Source organism: Macrosteles quadrilineatus, unplaced genomic scaffold (assembly GCF_028750875.1).
Source record: "Macrosteles quadrilineatus isolate MER2022 unplaced genomic scaffold, UCM_ALF_1.0 Scaffold_3__2_contigs__length_128488019, whole genome shotgun sequence".
NCBI lineage: Eukaryota > Metazoa > Arthropoda > Insecta > Hemiptera > Cicadellidae > Macrosteles > Macrosteles quadrilineatus.
In genome coordinates this window covers 44,628,669-44,640,246 of record NW_026542596.1, presented here as the reverse complement: position 1 = coordinate 44,640,246, position 11,578 = coordinate 44,628,669, and the positions used below count along the sequence as shown (strand labels likewise).

The 11,578-nt window shown below is 35.0% G+C and overlaps 1 protein-coding gene across 4 annotated transcripts in view; it reads right to left on the bottom strand.

Annotated features, from left to right (window-relative positions):
* Nucleotides 1-6: 6 nt before the first annotated feature.
* The window catches only part of LOC128990726 (myosin heavy chain 95F), a 60,319-nt gene continuing 48,747 nt past the window's right edge, over nucleotides 7-11,578 (bottom strand). The window contains exons 19-23 of one of the 4 annotated variants that reach the window (XM_054413263.1): nucleotides 9,916-9,966; nucleotides 7,581-7,689; nucleotides 7,305-7,422; nucleotides 1,932-2,153; nucleotides 7-1,315 (exon numbers count right to left, since the gene is read on the bottom strand). In XM_054413263.1, the coding sequence (XP_054269238.1) occupies nucleotides 1,164-1,315; nucleotides 1,932-2,153; nucleotides 7,305-7,422; nucleotides 7,581-7,689; nucleotides 9,916-9,966 (652 nt within the window). In that variant the 3' untranslated portion in view covers nucleotides 7-1,163. The remainder of the gene's footprint in view (nucleotides 1,316-1,931; nucleotides 2,154-7,304; nucleotides 7,423-7,580; nucleotides 7,690-9,915; nucleotides 9,967-11,578) is intronic. The other 3 variants (XM_054413264.1, XM_054413265.1, XM_054413266.1) reach the window with 3 other exon arrangements.

Below are 11,578 nucleotides of genomic sequence, written 5' to 3'. Positions count from 1 at the left end.
AAAGAGTTTTTAAAATACTGAACACAAAAAATATATTTTTTCAATTAACAATTCATACAATGAGCTTGCGGAATGTGTGTTTAGAATGGATTGAAAAAGAGAGTAATGAAAAATAACATCTACTTAATGAAACAAATAAATGCAAAACTTGTACAGCGAAACAAACTACAAAAAGAAAATCAATATTTAACTTATTGCACAGATTTGTTGAGTTCCATTTTTCTCAGTAACCACAACATACACTTAAGCTAACATAAATAAAATATTTTACAACGTATTAATAAATAATTACCTATATTATTTATACTACTATATCTGCTAATAGTATGATTTACTATTATATATTATAAGGAAAATCAGCACAATCTTAAAGATGGTTTTTAACCTTACTTTAAAAAATAAACAAACTTTGGTTTCAATATGTTTAGTAATAAAAAATAGTTTTACGTCAAACAATTATCTACATAAAATATTAAACTAAAAACCTCTTCTTGGAAATTATAGTTAAATCTCTTTTGTAACACATAATCTTCCATGCACAAAGACTAAAGTGTGATTGTGCATTTTATGCTTTAAAGTCTATTAATAGGTATTATAAATTTGCAATAGTGTTTTAAAATTTATAAATATTTTCTTCTTTAAAGTTCATTTCAAATATATCGCTCAGCGAATACATACACAATTTTACGTGTTTTTAACGTGTTTAACACTTGAAATATCCTAATAACGTAAATACTGTTTCTATCAAAATACCATTTTCATTTGATAACATGAGTAAAAACAAATATTGCATAAATCATTATTAATACTGCTTAGAACCTATCTCTTATAAGGCAATCTACATCACAGTTTTCAATAAAATATAATCAAGAAATAGATTTGTAAAACCGCTAACAGGAATAAATACTTTACTTGATAACACGGCATACTTTTTTCATCTGGTCCCGCTACAGGAATGATTGTAATCAAACGAGTCTGAGTTTCTAGCATTGTTTGTGGATGGAATATTTCTCTATAAAAATAACAATTTCACTTTTAGCAAAATTATAGAATATTTTCCGAAGGTACAAATATTATAAACACACAGTTACTGTGAATTCTACAGTAGTGAACGTACAAATCTAAATGTTGATTGGTAGGATCGAGTGTACTGTGGCACTCGATCACTTAATGCGCTCGGCCGGGCGAGTGTATGGCTTGCCTCCATGTCTCTCCCACTCACGAGCGAACTCGTGCTCCAATATCTCTGCTCCTCGCTTCCTCGTTAGTCCGGTCTCTTCGAGACTCAACTCGCACATCTGCATGTCGTCAACACCTGGGAACAAGATAGTACACGCAAATAAGTGGTTGCTAACCAAAATGATTACCAGCCAAACAACATTAAAAATTCCCTTTGCAAAATTACTTCTAACGTTTAAAAAACCCTCTCCTACCCTTCCACACAAAACTGTAATGTAAAATGTTGGGTAGCAAAAAGTTTTTTAAGCTTTTTTAGGGCTACATGACAAAACTGAACATAAAAAACTAAGCAAACCATTTGCCATGCTGTGTAAAGTTTGATCCAGTGTGTGGCAGGCTTCAATTTAACCTCCTTTCAATATTTCCAATAGGCTAACTTAAAAATAATCACATTTTCTTTCAAAATACTTTGAACCAGATTAGATAATTAATCGTGATTAAAAATGCATCAAAAATGTTTTTTTTTGGATAGGCAGGGCTATAGTGTACTCGAACAAACATTAATGAAAATGAACTAAAACTTTAGAATTACTTCATTTGTCTTGCTATTGACTCATAACTGAAAATAAATTATTTACATGACTTAAACCATTTTGTGTAATATTTCTGTTTAAAATACCTCACTTTCATCCCCATCTTAACAGGTAATAGTAATAATTGTAGATTATAGTAATGGAGTAAATATGACCTACCAGCAACCAGTAATATTGCAGGTTTGTCCGGATGCAGTTCCATCTGTCTAGCGACGTACTGGCCATCAAAGTGAGCGTACCACCAGCCACGCTTGTTGTTATTGTTGTCATTACACATGTCACCGTTCATAGCCGTCGGCCGTATGAAAGGGATGCGGAAATACCGCTGAGAGTTGTTTGTAGTTATCGGCGACTTTGTGGGGATACGAGGCGTTTTTGCTGCTGAAAAAAGTAGTGCTTTAGTTGCGTAATTTTGACATCAGTAAGGAAATTCTGTAGTTCCCCATGTTAACCTTATGAGTATTAACCCTCCCAGTGTTACTTGACGAAAATTCGACAAGCAGCACACTTTGTGTAGTGTTACTTGTCGATTTTTCGACACGCAGACATCGTTTACGGCGAAGGCTCTATGACTGACTGAATCGGATTGAACTGGATCGAGTTAGGTATCGTTCTTTCCGTAATATTCTAAGCTTTCTCCAGAGGTCTGTCTCTAAGCGCTATTCATTTTAGTTCCGAAAATATTGTAGCAGACAGCTGACGTGCGTGTATTTGTAAACAGCTAGGTTCCCCCGGACCGATGACTGATGTGTTTTATTACGTTTATCATTGTTTTAGTGTTAAAAATCAAAAGTAGTGATATACGTGGTGCATTATAAGAAGATTTAAGTGGTTTTGAAGTGCTGGTTGATGATCCTGAAGAAGTAGGTAGTGATATTGATGTAAATTATCAGCCAGATTCCTAGCTATGGTTAGGCTATGCATTCTTAGCTAAACGCTATGTACTGAAATCAGTTTTTTGCCCATAACTTATTTATTTGCAAATCTACTTCCTTATATTATTATATATTTGTAATCCTCATAAAATTTAGAACAAAGTGGCTATTTTCAAATATTTATAGGCCTATAATTTATACAATTTCATTGAGCACAAACTTATTTTTTTTTTGAAAATTTTTGAAATTATATTTTTTTTACCTAAAAATTTTTTTTTTGAAAAAATGTTCCTTATGTTTTATATATAATATTGAAGCCCATGATTTTCCAAACAAAATGGTATATAGAACATTAGAATTAACATTGTTTTAAGCTTCTCAGATCCGTTTTAATAAAACCTTGCAAATGCGCCAAAAATAGGTGGACATTAAGGCCTAAACTATGGACACTTGGAGGGTTAAAATTTAATGAGAATTAAAGAATTTAGTCAGCTGTTTCAACTAAAAAAGTTGTTTCTATGATATGCAAAAGCATTAAAAAATTATAAGATTTACCAACAGGGTGCAGCACTATTATTTTTTCCCATTTATGAAAACAGCTACAGTAGACTCCCTCTTATCCGGACTCCTCGGGACTGAGGCCAGTCCGGATAACAAAATGGTATATAGAACATTAGAATTAACATTGGTTAATTCCGGGGGGGTTTTCCGGTTAATCCGACGTCCCCAAAAACTCGTTAAAACAGACTGTTTACTGTGATATTCGACTTAAATTTAGGAGAGCATCGTATTTAGACATGTGATCACTGGTCTCAAATCTTTCCCACAAGAACAGTCGTTTCAGTACTGCCCTCTTCCTGCCGATCTAGTCCGGTTAAACCAATGTGCTGATAAAAATTGTCCGGTTAAAGAGATGTCATTTCCGCCGAGTGTAGTTCGGTTAAACCGATGTCCGGTTAAAAGGTGTCCGGATAAGAGGGAGTACTGTAATTTGAACTAAGCAGCAACAAAAAACTGTGATACACAATGAGAACTGTCAAAGTAGGATTGTTTACAATTGTGTACGTCCATGTCACTGGCCCGGCCATGACGGAATTAGTACATAAGAATTATGCCAATATTTAGTACCTATTTCGTACTATTTAGTACCAACAAACAAAAAATTAGTACCCCACTCGGTACCGGATAACTAATTAATTTAGGATTCCGGGCCAGTGACATGCTGGCCCGGCCATTTTCGAATTTGATCCTAACATGTATACCATCATTTAGTACCTATTTTGTACTATTTTGTACCTCCATTAATATAATTTGTACCTCAAAGAAAACCAAGCTACGGGCCCGTTAACTGTACAGGTCAATGACCCCTCAGCCCGGCCACATCGGAACCTATGGTTATAAGCTATACTACTATTTAGTACTTATTTCGTACTATTTTGTACCTCCATTAATATAATTTGTACCTCAAAGAAAACCAAGCTACGGGCCCGTTAACTGTACAGGTCAATGGCCGGATAACTAATTAATTTAGGATTCCGGGCCAGTGACATGCTGGCCCGGCCATTTTCGAATTTGATCCTAATATGTATACCATCATTTAGTACCTATTTCGTACTATTTTGTACCTCCATTAATATAATTTGTACCTCAAAGAAAACCAAGCTACGGGCCCGTTAACTGTACAGGTCAATGACCCCTCAGCCCGGCCATATCGGAACCTATGGTTATAAGCTATACTACTATTTAGTACTTATTTCGTACTATTTTGTACCTCCATTAATATAATTTGTACCTCAAAGAAAACCAAGCTACGGGCCCGTTAACTGTACAGGTCAATGACCCCTCAGCCCGGCCATATAGGAACCTATGGTTATAAGCTATACTACTATTTAGTACTTATTTCGTACTATTTTGTACCTCCATTAATATAATTTGTACTTCAAAGATAACCAAGCTACGGGCCTGTTAACTGTACAGGTCAATGACCCCTCAGCCCGGCCATATCGGAACCTGTAGTTATAAGCTATGCTACTATTTAGTACCTTGTTCGTACTTTTTTGTACCTTTCGAGGTAAAAAAATTACCTCAAAGATAAACAAACTACTTATGTTACATATTGTATGTGTAATCATGTTATTGTTAGTGGTTAATTACCCCTCAGCCCGGCCATGTCACAGTTTCTAGTTATAAGGTATGCTATTATTTAGTACTCAATATATGTACTACTCCTACAACCCAAGTAATCAATGTGTCGAGGTTTAGGCTATTTTGGTGCGAGGGTACTGTGGTGATTTTTTTATTTCATTCAATATTAAGTTCACAACTTTGTTAATTTGTTCTTTCTTTTTTCTTAATTAATTCAAAATTATTTGTCTTTCAGTTTTTTAGTAGTTTTTTTAGAAGTACAAATTATATTAATGGAGGTACAAAATAGTACGAAATAAGTACTAAATAGTAGTAAAGCTTATAACCATAGGTTCCGATATGGCCGGGCTGAGGGGCCATGGATCTGTACAGTTAACGGGCCCGTAGCTTGGTTTTCTTTGAGGTACAAATAATTTTAATGGGGGTACAAAATAGTACGAAATAGGTACTAAATAGTAGTATAGCTTATAACCATAGGTTACGATATGGCCGGGCTGAGGGGTCGTTGAACTGTACAGTTCACGGGCCCGTAGCTTGGTTTTCTTTGAAGTACAAATTATATTAATGGAGGTACAAAATAGTACAAAATAAGTACTAAATAGTAGTATAGCTTATAACCATAGGTTCCGATATGGCCGGGCTCAGGGGTCATTGACCTGTACAGGTAACGGGCCCGTAGCTTGGTTTTCTTCGAGGTACAAATTATATTAATGGAGGTACAAAATAGTACGAAATAAGTACTAAATAGTAGTATATTTTATAACCATAGGTTACGATATGGCCGGGCTGAGAGGTCATTGACCTGTACAGTTAGCGGGCCCGTAGCTTGGTTTTCTTCGAGGTACAAATTATATTAATGGAGGTACAAAATAGTACAAAATAAGTACTAAATAGTAGTATCGCTTATAACCATAGGTTCCGATATGGCCGGGCTCAGGGGTCATTGACCTGTACAGGTAACGGGCCCGTAGCTTGGTTTTCTTTGAGGTACAAATTATATTAATGGAGGTACAAAATAGTACGAAATAAGTACTAAATAGTAGTATATTTTATAACCATAGGTTACGATATGGCCGGGCTGAGAGGTCATTGACCTGTACAGTTAACGGGCCCGTAGCTTGGTTTTCTTCGAGGTACAAATTATATTAATGGAGGTACAAAATAGTACGAAATAGGTAATAAATGATGGTATACATATTAGGATCAAATTCGAAAATGGCCGGGCCAGCATGTCACTGGCCCGGAATCCTAAATTAATTAGTTATCCGGTACCGAGTGGGGTACTAATTTTTTGTTTGTTGGTACTAAATAGTACGAAATAGGTACTAAATATTAGCATAATTCTTATGTACTAATTCCGTCATGGCCGGGCCAGTGACATGGACGTCAATTGTGTCTATGTTTTAATTTCATAAATGATTTATGATATTTTGTGAATTTTTAAAAATTGATTTTTCTCTATTGTTTAGGATAAGTGGTAGAACATTATGGCTATAGTAGATGTGTAATACTATAGTATACTGTAATTTTAAAGAGAAAATTGTACCAAACTGTGTCCTCCCCCATTCCAGACGCAAAGTTGAGTATAACTGCAATAAGCATTTTATACTCGATGCCAACCCCGTACGAAGGATGGGTACTCAGCTAGTTATTTCATAATCGTTTCTTCTGTGTATAATACTCTTTGTTTTTTTTTTATTTTTTGTAAGAAACAGTTTACCTGCGTTTTTGTACAACAATTTATATCAAAATCCCACATGAAAAGTTGATTGTTGCAAAATATTTACATTCTTTAAGATATTTAGGTTTTATATCTTTTAAAGATTTACATGATAAATAGTAGTGATATGACAAGCTCTGTTACTACAACCAACAGTCCTGAAGTAAAATTAATGAGTTCATTTTCAATCACAATGGTGTCGATTAGGGTGAAGGGCGGGTGAAGGGGGGGCGAAGAGGTACTCCACACTTTCAGAAATGAGTGTAGGAGTTTTGCCAACGGTTGTGGGTTGAGCGAGAGCGATTACACGTGACCGTGAGAGTGGCTTCCGCTAGGGGTGGACAAACCAGGCAGGATGCTGACTGTATTCAAAGTAATGGAGTTATGCACCTCTGACTGTGAAAGGAAATGTATTGAATTTTTAACCTAACCTAACCTAACCTAACCTAACCTAACCTAACCTGACCTAACCCACTGCGACAAGCGCATAACTGCCAAGCGTAGACAACCCTGACAATCGCTCTCCCTCCCTCCGTCACACTCTTTCTCCCACCACCACCGTTGGCAAATCTCCGCACCAAGAGGTGGCCGAAGGCATCCCCCCCCCCCCATCTACCTGACACCCGTTGGCAAAACTCCGGTTCCCTTCAGAAATTTATTGTTTATTGTAATGTTTATTCACCCCCATACCTGTAATGGTCAATTGCTATTTCTGTTACTACTACTACTATACTACTACTATTCATATTTTAAATCTGACTGCAGAAACTACAGTCAACTACGGAATCTCACCAGCATCCATGACACTGCGAGGAGCTCGTTCGTTCTCGTCCATGGTTGTCCGTCTGCGATTCTTAGCCTTCCACGCATGATACACCTTCAGTCTACGGTGGAACTCTACTCTGCATGCCTGTACAAGATTGAATGTGTAACATTCAATATTGTAGAACATTTATACCATAGATAAAACATACTCCCTTATGTTGCTTAGTCTATGGTTATACATTTTTATCTAACATAGCAATTTGTCTTTGGAACAAATCCAAACCAATGATCTCTGACAAATACCTCCAACAATTCGATGTCACAGGATGTGTTGATCGTGTCCCGCAGTTCTGAATATTTCCACTTGGAGAGATCATACTTGCTATTGTTGGTCACAGCTTGTTTACCAGCCCTGAAAAAAAAATTTGATTAGATGAGAATTTGGTAAATAAATCCCAATTAAACTACTCTGTTTTAAAGATCACGAATAAATGTGAAAATCAACAAAAATTACGTGATGGATGATATCTTAGATAATGTAAACTTTCTATCACCGAAAATGTACTTAAAACAAAGAAGAAAAGTGACTTACTCGTACTTTTAAATTAAATTTATATTTAGAGTACTGGTGGGCCTAAATGTGACAAAATACTTGAATTGATGATGTGTGTTATTTGTGCAGTAAAAATAAAAAAGATCAATGATTGGAAAAAATACACATTAAACTTTGGACGAATTTGTCAATTTTTTTTACTACAGTAGAACCCTTCATATCCAACCACGACGGGACCGGGCCTAGGTCGGATATCAGGAGGAGCATAGCCTGCGGTCTCCGTGACCTCGGTTATTGTCTCCCGCGACCACGGCAAAACCTGTGAACATATTTATGGTCTCTGCGAAATCGTCATCGCGACCGTAGCAACAATCACAAGTGGCACAAACATGTCTTGCATTCTCGGCGAATCCGGCGGTAATTGTCTCCCGAGACTGCGGCTACGCCCACGAATATATCTTGCAGTCTCTGTGACAGTGGTAATCATTTGCCAAGACCGCGGTAACATCGCCCCAGACAGGAAACAAGTAGACGGTCATACACCAGGTCGGATATCCTGAGGAGTTGGATTTTCCAAGGTCAGATATGAGGGGTTCTATAGTTTGACATAAACCATTGATTCTAAATCTCATCTGATAAAAAATAGCTTATCATGATTTCAAAAGTAATCAAAATAAGTTAAAGTACAATAATCAATAGCTAAATTAGAAATAAACATTGTAATCATAATCATAATTTTGAAAAGGAATCTTTTTGCTATTAGTTTTGTTGTTTTTTAACCACTTCATTATTAACATATTTTTAACTATTTAGCATAAATATTGTCCACTGAAAATGCCCTTGAGTTACACAAAGTGTCTTTAATTTCGGACAGATTAAAAATTCTTTGAGGGCAGCATATACAATAGTCATATGCTTTTTATTTGTATTACAAATTAAAAAATATGCATCATGCCAAAGCACATGCACTAATCGCATTAAAACAATACCTAAACAAACTAATAAAATTCATGCTATATAGATTATGAATTATTGTTGTTTTTTTTTGTAAGTTGTATAATGTTATGGGAATGAATATTAAAAATTATGAATCAGCTGTTTTAATTATTGTAAGTTACCCAATGAGTGCAAAATATTGTTGTACACAGTTGCTTAAAAATGAGTTTCTTCCCGGTATTATATTAGATTTGTAATAAATGTTTTCTTTTGAATAACTATGTAGTGTATGCTATTTAAGTTTGAAATTGTAGCAATTTTGAAATAATCATTAGATCAAAATAATACTTTTTTTAAATAGGTCTTTGTGTTGTTCAACTACTGTGTGTAGAAAATTTCAATTATCTGCCAAAAGCCTTTAACAAAATAAAAAATAGCTTTGTGGAAAAATAAAATGGCAGTTTTTAAAAACTTAACTGCACAATTAATTTTTGTCTTTGGTCCAGGAATGATGCCTTTAAAAGGTCTTTAGAAAGTTCGGGGGCTTTCTGTATGGAATAACTTTTTTTATTAGGCTAGTATTCTCAAAATAAGTGTTGGAGTAAATATTAGGTCATGCAAGAAAAGCTTGTGATTTAATTTATAAATAGAGTTCAAAGGGAGGATTTTCGAGTTTGGGATCTCTTTAAAAGTACACAAGACGAATTGAAAAGATTAAGAGCTTGCAAAATAAGTTCGCTCCTGTACTTTTACATAATATAAGCATATCAATGTGCTTTAGGTGTACAATATAGTATGGTAAACAAGAGTCAGCAGTGTTTTTTTTTTTTTTTTTGCATTATGTACAACTATAGCATAGCAAACATACAAAACATCAGTTAGAATGAAAAAAGGCATTTTAATTGTTACAGCATGCTTGGAGAAGCTAAACATTGTGTTAAGACACACTCTTATTAAAACTCTTAACACGCTTCAATTAAATCAATACTGATATTTTATCTTACTATCTAGGTTACTTATATAACTAATCAGCAACAAATTTCAAGAGGCAGAAGATTTAAAAGTTTTTTTTCACACTTGCAATATTGCAACTTTACAAAATCTATAAAAGGCATCAAGCTCTACAATTCATCTACCATCGCAAGATACCTGTTTAGACTACTGTTGGAGAGGGATGGGGCCATTTGAACACCAGCTAATCTAGCAATAACAGAAGGTAGTAACACTATGGTGACATGGCTGTCAAAATTTACAGTAATTTTATAGATAAATTCCAAGAGGATGGTGGAATGGGAAATATTGATAACAGAAAATGTGAATGTTGAAGGAGAAATAGAACAAAAAACCAAAGAGGAATGTGAAAAAGAAGCGGACATAAGATAGGAGGTTTAAAGTGGATTGTTGACTAAAAAAGATTGCAATAGGATTGTACAACATTCTAGTACGAATGGTATGATACCTTTTAATAAAAGGTAATAATGACTAGTCCACTACATAGATTTGCAGTTTTGTGAAAGCACAGTAACTTAAGTACAGAGGAAAAATTGAATAAGGGTTTGCAATACAATATCTTTTGAAAGGTACTTGTTATTACATCACAAAAACCGTTGACAGTTTGTCATCCAGTGAACAGTTTGTCATAAAATTATTAACTTGACTTGACAGTAGACATTTTCTTCTGCATTTTTTTTCATTTGGTTGGCAAGTCAATGTCTCTACTATACTTTGTCATTTATTTTAAGTTACTGAAGCAGACATTCCATCTATATGGGCTAAGACACCAACGCAAAACATAGTTGATCGAGCCATTTACTGAGGAAGCTACAGTATTAAATTTCCTCTATAAGCTTTATTTACTGTGAAGTGAACTTATGTGATATAGTTTACAATTAGTTGTCCCTTCAGTATGGTTTTGAAAAAAAAATTGCTCATTTAAAAATCAGTAATTGACAGCAGTGTTTAAATCAATGTCAATCAAAATGGTTATTACCATTGACTTTAGCTAAAGCTTCAACACAAGAATAGAGTTTAAGCCTGGCACACAGGGTTGATATTTCGATCGGCCGATTAAAAATTCGGCCAAAAATAAATCGCCCTTGATTTATGTCTAGGCTACGTGGATTTTTTTTGTGCGTTTAAGCTATCCTAAAATGGACTTTGTTGAATTAACCTGTGTTTGTGTTCTTCTAATTACATCAAAGAAAAAAAAGAAGACAACTTAAATATTGGGTTCATCCGATAGTAAGTCAGAGACTTTTAAATCGACAGTTTTATAAACTATACACTTTACATGATGACAGTAAAATATTCTTTAATTACTATAGAACGTCTGTTGAAAGTTTCAGTTTGTATTATAACAGCTGTGGCCTTTTTTAGCAAAGAAACCAACACAACTCACACTGAAGTTGACTGACTCCTGTGGAGAACGACAATCGACTGGCCGATTTTTTTAGTCGACAGTATGCGAGGACTGATAACAACCTGTACCTTACAGATTTCCGGGCGACAATCGCCTCGCCTACGAATCTGCAGCAAAACCCAGATTTTAAAATCGGCAAAATTCTCAATCGCCTGTGTGCCCGCTTCCATTCTAATACATGATGCAGAGATCGGCCGATGAAATAATCGCCTCAAAATAATTGCTCGTGTGCGCCTAGCCTTACAGTTCTGTCCATGAGCAAAAGGTTCTAATGCTTCAACAGGATTGAAAACTAGACGGAATGTATGGCATTATAGAGGTATTTTCAATTAATTACACAATTTAATGTTCCTATCTTATCTTAGAATGTGACGTACCCATTGAAAAAGTAAG